The sequence below is a fragment of the Oncorhynchus nerka genome, linkage group LG10 (assembly GCF_034236695.1).
Source record: "Oncorhynchus nerka isolate Pitt River linkage group LG10, Oner_Uvic_2.0, whole genome shotgun sequence".
Lineage (NCBI taxonomy): Eukaryota > Metazoa > Chordata > Actinopteri > Salmoniformes > Salmonidae > Oncorhynchus > Oncorhynchus nerka.
This window is the reverse complement of record NC_088405.1, coordinates 16,329,642-16,348,762: the sequence shown is the minus strand read 5'-3', so window position 1 is coordinate 16,348,762 and position 19,121 is coordinate 16,329,642. Positions and strand designations below refer to the sequence as shown.

At 42.1% G+C, this 19,121-nt stretch overlaps 1 protein-coding gene across 4 annotated transcripts; it reads left to right on the top strand.

The window, feature by feature from the left end:
* Nucleotides 1-4,176: 4,176 nt before the first annotated feature.
* On the top strand, nt 4,177-16,133 carry LOC115117075 (CREB3 regulatory factor-like). Of its 4 annotated transcripts, XM_065023057.1 has the most exons (11): nt 4,177-4,327; nt 4,600-4,707; nt 7,044-7,148; nt 9,358-9,473; nt 9,698-9,814; nt 10,196-10,426; nt 10,674-11,286; nt 11,950-12,139; nt 12,885-12,958; nt 14,603-14,728; nt 14,860-16,133. In XM_065023057.1, the coding sequence occupies exons 4-11, from the start codon at nt 9,465-9,467 to the stop codon at nt 14,976-14,978; spliced, it is 1,479 nt and encodes a 492-aa protein (XP_064879129.1). In that variant the 5' UTR covers nt 4,177-4,327; nt 4,600-4,707; nt 7,044-7,148; nt 9,358-9,464; the 3' UTR covers nt 14,979-16,133. The 4 variants fall into 4 exon arrangements, with proteins under 4 accessions (XP_064879129.1, XP_029501382.1, XP_029501381.1 ...); XM_029645522.2 differs by lacking the exon at nt 7,044-7,148 and having other exon boundaries at nt 9,702-9,814; XM_029645521.2 differs by lacking the exon at nt 7,044-7,148.
* Nucleotides 16,134-19,121: the final 2,988 nt, after the last annotated feature.

Below are 19,121 nucleotides of genomic sequence, written 5' to 3'. Positions count from 1 at the left end.
AGTTTTGGAATTGTTAGTTAGATTACTTGTTGGTTATCACTGCATTGTCGGAACTAGAAGCACAAGCATTTCGCTACACTCGCATTAACATCTGCTAACCATGTGTATGTGACAAATAAAATTTGATTTGATTTGATTTGATGTTTCCAAAACTGCAAAGATATTGTCTGTGAGTGCAACAGAACTGATGTTACAGGCGAAACCCAGATAAAAATCCAATCAGGAAGTGCCCCATATTTTGAAAGCGCTGCATGCCAATGACTCCTTATATGGCTGTGAATGGTCTACGAATGAGCTTACGCTTTCTACGTATTCCCCAAGGTGTCTACAGCATTGTGACGTCTTTTTACGCATTTATGTTGAAGAATAGCCGTAAGGGACCACATTGAGCAAGTGGTCACATGATGGCTCCCACAGAAAATCTTGCGTAAAGTACTGAGGTAGCCATTATTCCAATCGCTTCTAATGAGAAACCAATTGTCCCGACTGATATATTATCGAATAGATATGTGAAAAACACCTTGAGGATTGGTTCTAAACAACGTTTGCCATGTTTCTGTCGATATTATGGAGCTAATTTGGAAAAAAGTTCAGAGTTGTAGTGACCGCATTTTCCAGTCGATTTCTCAGCCAAACGTGAAGAACATACAGGAGCTATTTCACCTACAAAAATAATATTTTTGGAAAAAAGGAACATTTGCTATCTAACCGGGAGTCTCCTGAGTGAAAACATCCGAAGTTCTTCAAAGGTAAATGATTTAATTTGATTGCTTTTCTTATTTTCGTGAAAATGTTGCCTGCTGCTAGCAGGGCATAATGCTATGCTAGCCTATGATAAACTTACACAAATGCTTGTCTAGCGTTGGCTGTAAAGCATATTTTGAAAATCTGAGATGACAGTGTGATTAACAAAAGGCTAAGCTGTGTCTCAATATATTTCATTTGTGATTTTCATGAATAGAAAGATTTTCTATGGATAATTATGTCCGCTGCGTTATGCTAATTAGTTTGAGGCGATGATTACGCTCCCGGATCCGGGTTTGAGAGTCGCAAGAACAAATTCTTATTTTATAATGACGGCCTACCCCAGTCAAACCCTCACCTAACCCGGACAAAGTTGGGCCAATTGTACGCCGCCCTATGGGACTCCCGAGCACAGCCGTTTGTGTTACAGCCCAGGATCAAACCAGGATCTGTAGTGATGTCTCTAGCACTGAGATGCAGTGCCTCAGACCACTGCACCACCTCTTTATTTAGGTTAATAGCATGACGTTGAAACAATGACGTTTATTGAAACATACCATTTTACTATCAACATTGAAACAAGGTTAAATAAAATATGTTTAATCAAATCTAAAATTCAACATCATTTCAACCACCCAGTCAAATATTTTCTACGCAATTCCAAGAAATATAGTTCTGATGATTATGTTGAAAATAGATTGATGTCTCCTCTGTTGGTGTCTCCTCTGTCTGTTGTACCAGATGATGCTGATCTCTCAACAAAGATACAGACAACACCACATTACTATGTGTACTAAACATCACTCTTTAAAGGTCGACTTTGGGCAAAAACTAACAAATAACGGATTTCAACTGTATAACTGATCAATGCACCATCATACCAGGTCATTTAATGCTTAAAAACAAAACATAATTGTTGAATTTGGCAACAGAAGTGCAATTTCTAACCGATCTCTACCGCATCCGTCCAAAAACAAATCCTGTGAAATGACGTCAACACATACTGGAAGATTTATTTTAGTTTTTACATACTGCAAGAGTTACTGGGTAGCTAAATTGCCTAGCTTAGCTAGCTACATTGGTCGAGGTGCGCGTTGACACATCCATAAACCACCAAAGGCACAGCCCATTTCTGTTTGAAAATTTAGAACGAATCAAATCAAATCAAAAAGAGGCAGCGATGGACAGTTTCTTGTACCCAAAGTCGGCCTTTAAACACACAATTTTTTTTGTCTTTTTACTTTGCTGCATGTAAAACTTTTTCATCACATTGTGACCAGCTAACCTCATTGTTATCAGTGTATCGATAGCATTACAGTGTTGAGTGTGACTGGGTTTAGGATGAAGTTGCCTCTAGACCCTGATCTCGGGTCAGTTTTGTAATGTTTCCTACTATTGGTTAAGGTTATGCGTTGGGGGAGGGGAAGAGGATCCTAGATCAGTACATAGGGGAAACATCACCACGGAACTTTTGACATAATGTTTCTCTTCCTCTCCAGCAGAGGGCAGCAGCAGCAAAGCAGTTACTGACTGAGAAGACCTTGGTCGAGTCTTTATGTTGGAAGGACAGCCCACACTTCCCTCTCCTGTGTCAAAACATGTATCTGCAGAAAGACCCCTCTATCCTTTTGTGTAATAAACTACTGAAGACAGTCTGCTGTGTTTGTTTTCATTATCACCACATATCTGTTACATTAAGGTTATACTAGTAGAACTAGTAGAACCATTGTCTACAGTTCCACTAATTGTATATACTGTAGTTTTGTGTGGCTCAAAGTTTGGCTCAAATGATTGGAATAGACGGATGCTTCATCGCTCTGTTTTTACAGGGCAGCGATCATTAACCTGATTCAGCACGGGACAATTTTTTCTTGTGCGGCTGGTCAGGGGGCCGGAACATAATAACAAATAATTTGTAGACTGCAAATTGACCGTAAGAAGCCCAAACAGATATAATATTTGACAAAAATATAATCATTTCAAACCTTGCTTACATTTGTATACAATCACATATAGCTCTCTATTATGCGTGGGAACAGATTTTCAAAATTAAAATCACTTGGAGCTGATTTGCTTTTATGTCCAACAAGTATAATAGAATAAAAAATAAAATATATTTAGATTTTTTTTCTTCAGAAAACACCTGTAATTAATCACATCAAAAGTGTATTACGATCTTAGTAGCTAGCTAGGCTACTATAAATAATAGCTACTGTAGTGCAATAATAAAAGTGACTACTGGTTTTTGTTTACTTTGAATTTTAACAAGGTCATTTTGTTCAAAATTTGAAGGAGAGAGCATTCCCTCCCCACAGTAAAATCCATCCTAAATCAACAATCCAAGTTGTTCTATCCAGCAGATGATGTTGCAGCTAGCATCTCGTTACCATGGCAATTTCAATGCAGCACCCAATTAGTATTTTATTTTAAGGTGGAAATGTGTATATGACAAACACCCAGGTCATACATGTTGGGTTTGAATAGATTGTTTTATTTGAGCTTGTTAAACGTTTTCATTCCCCTTTAAGGAATATTTTTTTATTCATTATAGAAAATTATAGAACTATGCCACTTGTAACGTCTTCAAGAGGCTAACATGTATTGATTACTATAGGTGTTGAACTAAGGTTGCATTTGCAATTGTAATTTAACAACATTTTTTTCTTCGCTTGCTCACCTCACTTTTCAAGAAATTAAATGTTAAACATATAATCAAATGTGTATTGCCTTAAGCAGGATAGTCCAAGTCAATGGGCTATTTAGGCTACTAGGATACCTAGTACCAGAGATATTGACGGAATTCTATAATTTCTATACCGTCTCTGCCTACCAAAACATGCACATTATTTAAAGATGAGTGAATTATTATCATGAGGTCACCAGCACCGCACAGTGAGTCGACCAATTTAAAATAAAGCATTATTGTCTCTAGACACTAAAACGTGTCTCACCGTAGGCTACCTCTCAGCACCATCCTGTCGACCTCTCGTTCCTCCAAAGGGGGGCTGGCCTCACAAGAAAAGCTGATTTTAAGTGTAGTGAAATCCATGCACTGTGTGTAGCAGGTAGTTCTTAGTAATTATAACACAATCAGACATATCTGCTTACACAAATTAAATGACTGATGTTCTCCTTTAATTTCATTCCTTACTTTCTCTATGGTTCCTTTGGAACAAATCATGCATTTTCACAGCTGATCCCGGACTGAACCATTTGAGTTCTGAGGGGATTTATTTATCAACAAGTTCCACATTATTGTATTTAGAGGAAATATATCCTAGCCTAATGAAGTCTTGAAAATGACTATGTTAATTTGATGACATTAATGTAATATATGTCATTTATAATAACAACCAATGTGTGTATTAATGGGAAATAGAGAAAAATGTTTCCTTGTTTCGCCATGTCTAGACCATTCCAAAGCCAGCTGTTCAGGACTAGCCCAAATATATTTTGCGTCGATATACCAGAGGACCACAACATATCATTAATTCTTGTAATTTGTGCGGTCTTGTGGAGAAGAACATTGGTTTATGTGGATGTCACTTTGTTCCCCTGATTGTAACTGCTGAAACAGTGGACGGTAAGTAGCCTAGCCTTTTACAGCATGGTAGCCATGAATCGAGCAATAACCCTGTATAGCCTACTGTTTTGGGTTGGTTATTTTGTTGCGACTCTGATGCCAGTCAATGCTGATGTGCTCTTCCTGTATTATATACGATGGCCTCCTAGGTTATAGCTGTGTAGGCCTAATAGAAATATAATATTCTATGCTGCATAGGCTTATCGTTGCTGGTATTGCAACGAGTACTATTTAGTGGTCAAATGTTTAGCCTATTTCCTATCGGACTTTAGGCTGCTGGCTTCCAGAGCGCTCGCTGTCAGAACCGCGGGGCTGCGCGTTGACAGATGACGGGGGCGCGCTTCAACATCGGAAAATGTGACACACCGTCCATGCAGGAGGTAAGACAGCTAGCTGTTCGTTCAAAGTACTGCCTTTTCGTAACTTGAGTGCCAGCGACAGTGTCAAGGTGATATTGTTGCCACATGTTGTTTTAAAAGGCTTGCACCACGTTCAGCTAAATGTATGCTCAGAAAACGTTAATGTCCTCAATGATGGCATTAGACTGAATGAGAATAAGTCGGTTTATAGTGAAAATAAATCCCCCCCACAGCTGTCAGGTACAGAGCTTTGCTATTCCTCTTATTTCTTGGAAAGGAGTAGGCACTCCCCTCTCTGTCTCATGTGGAAGAAAGGCTGTTTCTTCAGACTATCCCTCTGTAGAGTTATGGTGTGTGTGTGTGTGTGACACAGGGAAATGACTGATTAGGACTATTTTAGGGATCTGGGGCACAGGATGTTGGCTGTGAGTATTAGTCTTTCCTCTATCTATCCCCCCCGTCTCTGTCTTTCTGTCTCTCTGTGCTCGTATGATGGAATACAGCAACTCAATTTTACAGTCCTGGAAGTTGTTTTACATGGCTGTTAGTTGTTCAGAAAGCATGTGTTAAATGCTCGATTGAATGACTCCCAAAGAGTAAAAATAAATGTGGTCTGTCAAATAAAGTGTAACCTGGCAACCCAACCTAAACTGCAGCAGATTACCCCTTGTCTATAGCAGCTAGAAGCTATATGGTCTTGTTGAGGTCTATATTAACACAGTGCTCATGTGATGAGCTGCTAGATTAACCTAGATGTCACTGCAGTGATGAATCCATTAGGCAGGATTAGGCGGCTGCCTATGGTGGCAGATTGACGAGGGCGGCATTTTCTGAGCTAAACTGACCAAGACACACCTCCAACAACAACACATAAAATCTCACATAATTCAATATTCAGATCCCTAGGATTTTTACACATTCTGTTACGTTACAGCCTTATTCTAAAATTGATTTAATAGTTTTTTTCCCTCAATCTACACACAATACCCCATAATGACAAAGCAAAAACTCAGTTTATTTTTTTATTTTTTTTATTTTTTGCAATTGTATTAAAAATAAATGGATATATTGCATTTACATAAGTATTCAGACCCTTTACTCAGTACTTTGTTGAAATACTTTTGGCAGTGATTACAGCCTCAAGTCTTCTTGGGGATGACGCTACAAGCTTGGCACACCTGTATTTGGGGAGTTTGTCCCGTTCCTCTCTGTAGATTTTCAAGTTCTGTCAGGTTGGATGGGGAGTGTTGCTGCACATCTATTTTCAGGTCTCTCCAGAGATGTTCGATCGGGTTCAAATCCAGGCTCTGACTGGGCCACTAAAGGACATTCAGACTTGTCCCGAAGCCACACCTGCGTTGTCTTGGCTGTGTGCTTAGAGTCATTGTCCTGTTGGAAGGTGAACCTTCATCCCCAGTCCGAGGTCCTGAGCACTCTGGAGCAGGTTTTCATCAAGGACCTCTCTGTACTTTGCTCTGTTCCTCTTTATCTCGATCCTGACTAGTCTCCCGGTCCCTGCCGCTGAAAAACATCCCACAGCATGATCCTCTCACCATCATTTATTTTAATTTTGATTTATTTAACCTTTATTTAACTAAGCAAGTCCAGTTAAGAACATATTCTTATTTACAATGACTGCCTACCCCGGCCAACCCTAACCCGGTCGTTGCTGGGCCAATTGTGCGCTGTCCTATGGGACTCCCAATCACAGCCGGTTGTGATATAGCCTGGAATTGAACCAGGGTCTGTAGTGACGCCTCTAGCACCATGCTTCACCATAAGGATGGTGCCAGGTTTCCTCCAGATGTGACGCTTGGCATTCAGGCCAAAGAGTTCAATGTTGGTCTCATCAGACCTGAGAATCTTGTTAATCAAGGTTTGAGAGTCCTTTAGGTGCCTTTTGGCAAACTCCAAGCGGGCTGTCATGTGCCTTTCACTTAGGAGTGGCTTCCGTCTGGCAACTCTACCATAAAGGCCTGATTGGTGGAGTGCTGCAGAGATGGTTGTCCTTCTGGAAGGTTCTCCCATCTCCACAGAGGAACTCTGGAGCTCTGTCAGAGTGACCATCGGGTTCTTTGTCACATCCCTTAACAAGGTCCTTCTCCCCAGATTGCTCAGAAGGCCAGCTCTAGGAAGAATATTGGTGGTTCCAAACATCTTCCATTTAAGAATGTTTGAGGCCACTGTGTTCTTGGGGGCCTTCAGTGCTGCAGAAATGTGTTGGTACCCTTCCCCAGATCTGTGCCTCGACATAATCCTGTCTCTGCGCTCTACAGACAATTACTTCAACTGTTGGACCGTATATAGACAGGTGTGTGCCTTTCCAACTCCTGTCCAATCAATTGAATTTACCACAGGTGGACTCCAATCAAGTTGTGGAAACATCTCAAGGATTATCAATGCAAACAGGATGCACCTGAGCCCAATTTCGAGTCTCATAGCAAAGGGTCTGAATACTTAAGGTATTTCTGTTATTTATTTTTAATACATTTGCAAAAATGTTTTTAAAAAAACTGTTTTTGGTTTGTCATTGTGGGGTATTGCGCGTAGATTGATGAGGGGAAAAAATATTTTATCCATTTTAGAATAAGGCTGTAACGTAACAAAATCATAGATGTCTATGATTGTTTCAGATTTGATGATGAACCTGATTTAAACATCCAGAAAAATAGATATTTTTCCATTTTCAGAAAAGACGCCTTTTCAACGTTCCTGGAAAATTTGAATTTTAAACATATGGAAAATAAATATTTTCACCTTTCAATAAGAACCTAAATAGAACCTAGCTTCAACGTCTGAAAAATACAAATTTTACATGTCATTTCAACGTCATTTTGCTCGCTGGGAGTTTTTTTTTTTGGGGGGGGGGGGGGGCAGGAGTCTTGCCTAGGGCAGGCAAGGAATTGCCCTGGATGAATCAGTACTAAGTAATCTCAGAGCCCGAACCCAAGTCTTAAAAGCCTGACAAGCTACTCAATCTGTCATGGGAGACCTGTACAGTGCCTTGCAAAAGTATTAATCCCCCTTGGCATTTTTCCTATTTTGATGCATTACAACCTGTAATTTAAATTGATTTTTATTTGGAAGTCATGTAATGAACATACACAAATTACTCCAAATTGGTGAGGTGAAATTAAAAAATAACTTGTTTTAAAAAAATTATTAAAAAATTTAAAAAAGGAAAAGTGGTTTGTGCATGTCTTCACCCCCTTTGCTATGAAGCCCCTAAATAAGATCTGGTGCAACCAATTACCTTCAGAAGTCACATAATTAGTTAAATAAAGTCCACCTGTGTGCAATCTAAGTGTCACATGATCTCAGTATATATATACACCTGTTCTGAAAGGCCCCAGAGTCTGCAACACCACTAAGCAAGGGGCACCACCAAGTAAGCGGCACTATGAAGGCCAAGGAGCTCTCCAAATAGGTCAGGGACAAAGTTGTGGAGAAGTACAGATCAGGGTTGTGTTATAAAAAAATATCAGAAACTTTGAAAATCCCACAGAGCACCATTAAATCCATTATAATAAAATGGAAAGAATATGGCACCACAACAAACCTGGCAAGAGAGGGCCACCCACCAAAACTCATGGACCAGGCAAGGAGGGCATTAATCAGAGAGGCAACAAAGAGACCAAAGATAACCCTGAAGGAGCTGCAAAGCTCCATAGCAGAGATTGGACTATCTGTCCATCGGACCACTTTAAGCCGTACACTCCACAGAGCTGGGCTTTACGGAAGAGTGGCCAGAAAAAAGCCATTGCTTAAAGAAAAAAATAAGCAAACACGTTTGGTGTTCGCCAAAAGGCATGTGGGAGACTCCCCAAACATATGGAAGAAGGTACTCTGGTTAGATGACACTAACATTGAGCTAACACCTCATCACCCCGAGAACACCATCCCAGTGAAGCATGGTGGTGCCAGCAACATGCTGTGAGGATGTTTTTCATTGGCAGGAACTGGAAAACTGGACAGAATTGAAGGAATGACAGATGGCGCTAAATACAGGGAAATTCTTGAGGGAAACCTGTTTCAGTCTTCCAGAGCTTTGAGACTGGGACGGAGGTTCACCTTCCAGCAGGACAATGACCCTGAGCATACTGCTAAAGCAACACTTGAGTGGTTTAAGGGGAAAAATGTAAATGTCTTGGATTGGCCTAGTCAAATCCCGGACCTCAATTCAATTGAGAATCTGTGGTATGACTTAAGAATTGCGGGACACCAGCGGAACCCATCCAACTTGAAGGAGCTGTAGCAGTTTTGCCTTGAAGAATGGGCAAAAATCCCAGTGGCCAGATGTGTCAAGCTTATAGAGACATACCCCATGAGACTTGCAGCTGTAATTGCTGCAAAAGGTGGCTATACAAAGTATTGACTTTGGCGGGGTGAATAGTTATGCATGCTCAAGTTGTCCGTTTTTTTTTTGTCTTGTTTGTTTTACACACAAAAAAAATTTTGCATCTTCAAAGTGGTAGGTATGTTGTGTATCAAATGATACAAGTCCCCCAAAAATCTATTTTAATTCCAGGTTGTAAGGCAACAAAATAGGAAAAATGACAAGGGGGTGAATACTTTCGCAAGCCACTGTAACTAATCTCTGAAACCTGAGCTAAATCAGCTGCTCGATTTAAAATGTTAATATTAAGGCTAACTGTCTGTCTCTGTTATCAGATGATGTGAACTCTGACCTCTGGCGGTTGGTGTACTGATGATGACGAAGCTAACCGTACTAAACTTTTGACCCATCCAACTGCCTCTGAACAGGTCCAAGCACCACCATGCCTCAGGTACACAGCCTTGTTATACTACAATATTTTCTTCATTATACTTCATAATATATAGATACTTTATCATGATGAGTTGCTAGTTTACAAACTTAATGCTGGCTATTGTACAATATGACAACAGAGTCATATCTGGCTTTCTCTCGCTTTCTCTCTCTGTCTTCCTCCCCCTTTATCTTTCTATCTCCCCCATCCAACTCTGAACCCTTCCCCTTCTCTCTCTCCAGCCAGGTAGCAGTGGGATGGAGCCTGTCTTTGGTGAGGCCTATGGGACCAACGGGTTATCTGTGACCTTAGAGCCATTCACCATCTCTCCTACAGGGGGCAGTGCAGAGTCAGACAACGTAGGTACAGTGGAAAACATTTGTCACTTGTGTATGTCCCATGTCTGAATCAGTGGAGGCTGCTGAGGGGAGGCCAGGCCATAATAATGGCTGGAATGGCATCAAACACCTGGAAACCATGTGTTTGATGTGCTTGATACCATTCCACTAATTCCGCTCCAGCAATTACCACAAGCCCCAACTCCCCAATTAAGGTGACACCAGCCTCCTGTGGTCTGACTCAGTCCCCGATTAGAGGGGATGGAAGAATGAAAACCATCAATGCTATTGACCTCTGGATCTGGAATTGAATACCACAGAAGTAAAAAAACGATGTGTGTGTGTGTGTATGTAACTCAGTGTTATCATAGACAGAGAATGTGTTTGGTCTCTGTGTTGTAGTGTCCTAAGGGTGTGGTGGTGATGTTGGGGGCCCCAGCCCTGTCCCTGTGTCGAGGCCAGCAGCCTGGATGTGAGCTACTCAGTGATCTCTTGGAGGATGTGATCACTGACGACACACACACCTCCGAGCGTCGCTGGGACATCTCGGCCCTGGATGACATCACACACTACGCCAAAGGCAGCCCAGAGGGGCCACCACCGAGCTGCGAGTGCTCCTTCGTCTCACCTGAGGTATGAGTTACTCTTAACCACAGATTATCAGGATTAACATCATCACTAACCTTCACCATTAGATCCTGGGAAGTCACTTCTGGTTCTGGAGATCTACAGGGTGTGCAGCTGTTTGTTCCAGCCAAGCACTAACACAACTGAGGAAACTATTGATTAGTCGAGTCTGATGTGGGTCCATGGGCAGTCCTTAGGAACTCTGACCATGGTTTAGAGCAAACTTCTACCTACTCTGTTTTGCTCTCCGCAGGGAGGCAGAGAAAAACCATGGTTATCCCTAAGACCAGATGACAGGCAGCCGAGGAACCCCACAGACCTCACACCCTGTGTAGGGTTGGGGGCTGGACACCTCCTCCTGGCTGGTAGATATCCGGAGTCCTGGAGCCAAGAGGCTGGAGGGCGGGAGAGTGAAGCTAGGGAAGGGCTGCAGCAGGTGGGGCAGGAAGAGATGGTGCACAACTACTCTCTACAGAGTGAGCCAGACACTGAGTCTAGTCAAGGAACAGACAGCGATATTGAAGAGGAAGAGGAGGAGAAGGAGGAAGATGGGAAAGAGGAAGAGGAGAAGGGGACAGAAGCCATGGAGGAAGAGAAAGGGAAGGAAGAGGAGGAGCTTCAGTCCCATAAGAGACAAAAGAAACGCCGGCGTTACTGGGAATGTAGCCTCTTCAGTGAGGCAGACCTGGGGAGAGATGGAGAGAAAGAGAGATTGAGAGCCAAATGGAGAGATGGAGAGAAAGATAGACGGAGAGCCGAAGAGAGATATGAAGAAAGAGATGAAGATAAATATGAAGGGGATATAATCTGTGGCCCTAGCACCCTACCCACCACCATGTGCCTGAAAGAGGGGACCTCCACCAATGGTGAGACCTCAACCCCAAGCCATAAGACCCATTAATGTACAATAGAATAAGGAAAGGAAGATGTCAAACATTTGTACATTTTATATGTTCTTAATTTTTATAAATGTATCAATACTCATTCGGTGGGTCACATACATACAAGGAAAGTGTTCATTTGAAAGGGATACATCAAGATTTTGGCAATGAGGCCCTTTATCTACTTCCCCAGAGTCAGATGAACACAGATGATACCATTTTTATGTCTCTGTGTCCGATATGAAAGAAATTAGAGGTAGTTCGTAACTAGAATTAGAGCACTGACTGGAAGTCTGAGTATCGACTAGCATAAATCTGATATCCACGACTTCATCTGACTCTGGGGAAGTAGATAAAAGGCTTCATTGCCAAAATCCCCAAGTATCCCTTTAACACCATGGGTGTTAAAATTCAGAAGTAAAATTTGCTGCTTCAACCTCGCCATCTCTCATTTCTATTGCCAAACACAAATACTTTGTTAGTGGAGTCTAAAGTATAGCTGCATTAGCTGCACTGTCAGTTGCGTCTCGAGTGCTGCGTGCTTGGAAACATATAATTACATTTAGTCATTTAGCAGATGTTCTTATCCAGAGCGACTTACAGACTTACTTATGTAAAACCAACCACAAACTCCTGTGTGTTCCCCAGGTAAGCGAGGCCAGAGAAAAGCCCGTCGTACAGATGCCAGTGACCTGACCCCCAGCCCTGGGAAGCTACAGAGCTTGGGAGAGCAGCTCCATACACTCAGCTCTGCTCTGGAGGGCCTGACTCCTGTCAGTGACCTGCCTGTTACTGCCAGGACCCCAACACGAAAGGAGAGGAACAAACTGGCCTCCAGGTACACGTAGACACTAGGACACGGACACATACACACCACTTACCTGACTTACCTGTCTAACTGTAGAGGCATAATTCGCTAGTGGCTTTTCCACACTGCACTTTCAGAAGTACATTTGATTTGTACAGCAGGGTGTCCCGGATGGAAGTACCACTCAACAGAACTGTGCTGTGTTAAATTCAACCTGCGTCTAGCTAAGTGCTAGTGAGGTCGAGTGTAGCGCAGCATAAGCTCTGGCTATAGGTTGGTAAACTGTCTCTCACTCTCTGTCTCTGTCTCTCTCCATCTCTCTCGCTCTGTCTGTCTCTCACTCTCACTCTCTCGCTGTCTCTCACTCTCACTCTCTCGCTGTCTCTCACTCTCTCGCTGTCTCTCACTCTCACTCTCTCTCTGTCTCTCAATTCAATTTCAATTTAAGGCCTTTATTGGCATGGGAAAAATGTTTACATTGCCAAAGCAAATGAAATAGATAATAAACAATAAAACATACAAAAGTTACAAATACATTTCAAATGTCATATTATGTATATATACAGTGTTGTAATGATGTGTAAATAGTTAAAGTACAAAAGTTAAAATAAATAAACATAAATAGGTTGTATTTACAATGGTGTTTGTTCTTCACTGGTTGCCCTTTTTGGCAACAGGTCACACATCTTGCTGCTGTAATGGCACACTGTAGTATTTCACCCAATAGATATGGGAGTTTATCAACACTCCCATCTCTCGCCCTCTCTCTCCACAGAGCGTGTCGGCTAAAGAAGAAAGCCCAGCATGAGGCCAACAAAATCAAACTGTGGGGTCTGAACCAGGAGTATGGTGAGTTATTTCTTCCGATTTATAATCAGTGACCCACCTAAAACTGTTGTTATGGGTTCTGTTGGTGATCCACCAAGTAGAGCAAGATTTTGTTTCTAGCCAGGATCCTTTCTCAATCTAGCTGGTCCTTGATCTGTATGTGCGGTCTTAGGATTTGGTAATACAGAGCAATCAGATTTGGGACCACGCTATTCTCAAAATGTGACCTAATCAACCAGAAGCCACAGGGTCCTGACCACTGGAGGCTCCTCAGAGTAGGAAGGGGAGGGCAATGCTACTAAATTAATTTCTGAAAAGTTAAAATGGTTCAACATTAAAAAAGCTGTCCTTTTTAGATAAAACTATACTAAATATATTCACGTCACCAAATAACTGATTAAAACACACTGTGTTACGATGTAAGTCTACAGTAGCCTCAACAGCACTCTGTAGGGTAGCACCATGCTGTAGCTGGAGGAAAGCTATCTTCCATCCTCCTCTGGGTACATTGACTTCAATATAAAACCTAGGAGGCTCATGGTTCTCAGCTCCTTCCATAGACTTACACAGTAATTATGACAACTTCCGGAGGACGTGCTCCAACCTATCAGAGCTCTTGCAGTATGAACTGACATGTTGTCCATCCAATCAAAGGAACAAAGAATGAATCTAGTACTGAAAGCATAAGCTACAGCTAGCTAACACTGCAGTGCAGTGGTGAGTAGTTGATTCCAAGAGAGTGAAAGACAATAGTTAAGCCATTTTTAACAAATTAAGTAGTAGCAGCAGAGAGAGAGTGAAAGCTATATTTCATTGTCTTTTTTCCTTCTTCTTAGTTTACTTTTCACTTATCTAATGCAGCTAATTTAGCCTACGCAACATCCTGATTCAAACAGAGAGGAATGCTATTTAAGTTAACTATCAGACTAAGGCTATCCAACACTGCAACTCTTCAAGTCAAGGTTAAGCTTTCTGTTTTATTAATTTATTGCCACCGTGACAACAATGTAGGCTTAATGGTTAGTGTTATGGTATGAAGGTTTGGCTTTGAGAGGTTTTTACGCTTGGTCATAGACAGCTGTTGTGTTGTGCAATGAAGTCTACAAGCGAAGGAAAAATGTGAGAGGAGAGAGCGTAAATGCAAAAAGGAATTATACAGCGAGCATTAGCAATGATTCCGTATTTGTCTGCTATGAAAGTGAACTGTGTGTGCGGATGATCAGGGGTGTATTCATTCTTCCGATTCTGTCTTAAACAGAAGCAAACGGAACGGGAAGGACCTACCTGAATTTGTCCAATACAAACTCTTGTTTTAGTTGCAAAACGTTCTGTTTGGACTAATGATTCCACCCCAGATCAGCTAGATGCAGGCAAGAGTGTGCAATGTGTTATTGAATGTGTCACTGTCTGTCACCTTGATTATTTAAAAAAAATCTACCTCTCTAATCTTAAACAGCAACAAGCGCCACTGGCCCTAACACACTGTTATAGATAATTATCTGTTTCATACAATCCTTTTTCACACTTAACATAGCCTATGTGCTTTAAATATACATTTTTATGATTTCATTTATACTGAGACTTTCCAAGGGAATTTAGCCAGTATGCAGCCATTTTAGCTCATTCAGTCAATCCTTCATGTCTCTGGTGGTGTAATTCCTTCAGATGGCCTGTTGTGGGCAGTGCTGCAGATAAAGGAGCTGATCCGCCAGAGAGTGGAGAGCAGAGAGGGAGACACAGAGAGAGGATGTCTGAGAGAGAGACTGGAGGACATTCTGAAGGAATCAACTGGTGAGTAGTGAGTATGTAGTCTGTTTGGACTGCCATGAGACCCTGTGAGTGTGACTGTATTTGAATGTAAGTATGTTAATTGTATGGATGTGTGTTTGTGGGTATTTGTGTGCATGCGTGCGTGTGTGCAGGGCCACGTGTAGCAGGACGAGGCAAAGCGTTTGTGGAGAGGATCTTGAAGAACCCTGCCGGGGGACAGAACACCAGAGAGACTAAGGGAGATGGAGGGTCATCAGACCCTAGCCACTAACCTCTTCTCCCCACCAGAGTCACTATCCCGCCCCTTCTTGCTTCACTTTGCACTTTCTAACATGGAGAGAAGGTAGGATAGGCAGGCAGGCAGACAGACAGATAGAGAGCATCTGCTGTGCCTCTAGCTGTTACAGTATAGCTGATGAGTGTCTCAGAACATTAACGTCTGGCATGTTTGTTTAAGATTGTGTGTGTAAGGGAGGAAGTGTGCATAATTTCAGTGTATCTATTGCATTATGTACTATAGTATATACCATCGTGCCTAAAGGAGGACACTGTGTGCTGCTAGCTAGTCGTAGTTATACACTATAATGGAAGAACAGGGAGAGGAGTGACAGTGAGTATGGTGCTTATAACAGTGGACATGATGACTAAGCTGTTTATCTTGACGTCCATTTTGAATCGTACTGTAAACCAAAAGTGCATAGATAAACAAACAGACAGACAGGGGGAAGGACTTTGGCATCACGTGAATGTTGCACAGTGCTTCTCAAAGATGCTGAATGCTGCTTGCATAGTCGTTTTATATGTCTCTGCATTCCTTACAAAGTAAATTATGTTTCTCTACAGATCCTCTTTAAAACTGATGTCATAATGTACTGTACTTCTCTACAGAGGAACCTGTGTAGAGGATAAAAATAACCTTAAACCAGGGAAACTCCCATCCTCAGGAGGGCCCTGTGTTTTCTGGTTTATTTTCTTCCTGCAAATCAGTGACTGGACTGCTACCTGGGAAACCTGGGCCCATGTTCACAAAGAGTCTCGGAGTGCTGATCTAGGATCAGTAGATCATAATTAATAGGATTACGTGGACAGGGGGGGACCTAATCCTAGATCAGCATTCCTTCCCTGAGACACTTTTTTAACATGGGCCCAGGCGTGTCTTCTCTCTGCAATGAGTGATTAAGTGCCACAGGGAGAAGAGAGAACAGCACTGCATCCCTGATTACCATAGTTGTCCATCCATGTCCTAAACCCACAGTACTGTAACTGTTAGAGAGATCCACATCAATGGTTTCAAATCTGATTCATATATTTCATATCTGATTAATCTATCTGATTTTTCATCTGATTCATCTATATAGGTCCACTGTGCTTTTTGTAGCCTGTGCCTTTGAATGGTCTTTGAGAGCAATATATTAATAGCACACCACCACATCTCTCTCTGCTTCTCTTTGTGCTGCTGAGAATATAGAAAACACAATTCATTCAGAGACAACAAATACCCTCCCATACAAACCTGAACGTTTACTATTCTCTCATTTGCAAAATGGCCAATGTGATTTTTGAGAGGAAAGGTGTAGTGTGGCCATTCGGTCAGTATAGTCCCTATAATCCCAGGTCTGTATTCATAAAGCATCTTAAAATGCTGATCTACCATCAATTTAGATCATGATGAATATGATTACCTGGACAGGGGGGACCTGATCCTAGATCAGCTGTTATTTACATTTAAGTCAAGCTAGCTAGATGTGACACTCCTACTCTAGGACTCTTTATGGATATGGACCCAGAGCTTTACTTCACTCTAAGTCCTGTCATTGCACTTCATGTACTTGAATGTAGGAGCACAGTAGTCTATTTACTTGAAAGATGGAGCACATTGAGAAATACAAGGCCCTGCTTCAGTATATTACTGACACAGCAGGGGTCATGAACTGCCCGGCCACAGATCTTGGCAATAATCCTCAATTGGATGGACGAGTGACCATATCCTCAATTGGATGGACGAGTGACCATCTCCTCAATTAATCCCCAACAATAATGGAACTGCTCATAAAAGTATTATGTCTTAACATGCGTGTACAAACACACACATGAAAAGAAGTGATACAAAAAAATAACATGTCATATAGATGATCATAACTAATAATTGAGAAGTTTGCACATTTATTGAATTTATAGATTTTGATGAAGTGTTCATAAAGGGAACAGATTTGTCTGGGAAATGAACATGTATGGAGTTATAGGCCGTAACAGACCAGGCCTTAACATACCAGTTATAGGCCTTAACAGACCAGGCCGTAACAGACCAGGCCGTAACAGACCAGGCCTTAACATACCAGTTATAGGCCTTAACAGACCAGGCCTTAACAGACCAGGCCTTAACATACCAGTTATAGGCCTTAACAGACCAGGACATAAAATCCCAGGCCTTAACAGACCAGTTATCAGACCAGGCCTTAACAGACCAGTTATAGGCCTTAACAGACCAGGCCTTAACAGACCAGTTATAGGCCTTAACAGACCAGGCCTTAACAGACCAGTTATCAGCCTTAACAGACCAGTTATAGGCCTTAACAGACCAGGCCTTAACAGACCAGGCCTTAACAGACCAGTTATAGGCCTCAACAGACCAGTTATAGCCCTCAGCAGACCAGTTATAGCCCTCAGCAGACCAGTTATAGGCCTCAGCAGACCAGTTATAGAACATAGCAGACCAGTTATAGGACTCAGCAGACCAGTTATAGGCCTCATCAGACCAGTTATAGGCCTCATCAGACCAGTTATAGGCCTCATCAGACCAGTTATAGGCCTCAGCAGACTAGTTATAGGCCTCAGCCCACCAGTTATAGGCCTCAGCAGACCAGTTATAGGCCTCAGCAGACCAGTTATAGACCTCAGCAGACCAGTTATAGGCCTCAGCAGACCAGTTATAGGCCTCAGCAGACCAGTTATAGGCCTCAGCAGACCAGTTATAGAACTTAGCAGACTAGTTATAGGCCTCAGCAGACCAGTTATAGGCCTCAGCAGACTAGTTATAGGCCTCAGCCCACCAGTTATAGGCCTCAGCAGACCAGTTATAGGCCTCAGCAGACCAGTTATAGACCTCAGCAGACCAGTTATAGGCATCAGCAGACTAGTTATAGGCCTCAGCAGACCAGTTATAGCCCTCAGCAGACCAGTTATAGGACTCAGCAGACCAGTTATAGGCCTCAGCAGACCAGTTATAGAACAGAGGCAGTCGTTCCAGAAAGCTGTGTATTGTCGAGTTATCTGCTAGAATACTTATTCCCAGTCTTACTTAAGCCTTAACCTATTCATCTGATCTTGCAGTAGTTAACATGTAATAAGCCGTTTGTAGTGTGTTATTAACCCTTTATCAACATGTATGAACATTTATTAGCTCTGGGACTGTGCATGAAAAAGAGAAACACACAAAACAAATGTCATAGAAATAGAAACACATAGTTTTGTTCAGTCCGTTCAGTTTGTTCCGTCCGTTCAGTCTGTTTAAATGTAGATTTTGCTATCTTGAAGCTGCTGCTATGTCAATAAAAATCTATATTCTTAAAATGCCAAGTGTGAATTGATTAATTGATTCTATGAACAATGTGCTTCCATCTTAATTGAAATAATCAATGGGTGGGTCCATAAATAACAATTTTGTGTAAATGAGCTATTAGTCTGCACACACAGCAAAACTACACAGACAGACACACACACACACACAACTTACCTGTCTAACCAGACTCCTAGTTTTCTGTAAACCTGCACTTCTGAATCGCCTGTTGAGGGTAAAGTGTAGCTCAATGCTGTAACATTCAGTTTTCTAGAGTTCAGCTCTGTTGGATCAACAACACAACTCTGGGATTTGGTTCGAGGTATTGAAATATCTTGAGATATCTTTGGTTAGAGATATTAATATACCATCAAAAATTATAAACAAAAAGGTTCTCCAAGTGTGGCTTAACTTTTGGGGGAAGTGCCCATTTAAGAAAGAAAGTTGTTAAAAGTTAATCAAGGACAGGGAGTGAAAATGGCTTAGAGATCGTGTTAACCAGAGGAGGATCTCTCCTGTCCTGTATGCTGCGGCAAGAATCCTGCCCTACTGTCGTGTAGCCACAGCTTCAGTAAGGCCTGTACGGGAATGCTGTTCTGAGAAAGTATCCCAGGAAGTCCAGTTTGTAGGAGATGTCCGATGTCTGTACCTCCATGTAACTTGGCTCTAATGAACCTGTGTGTGAGGCCTTTTGGGGCTCCTGAGAGGCGTAGCGGTCTGAGGCTCTGCATCTCAGTGCTAGAGGCATCACTACAGACACCCTGGTTTGATTCCAGGCTGTATCACAACCGGCCATGTTTGGGAGTCCCTTGGGTGGCCCAGTGTCGTCCAGGTTTGGCCGGTGTAGGCCGTCATTGT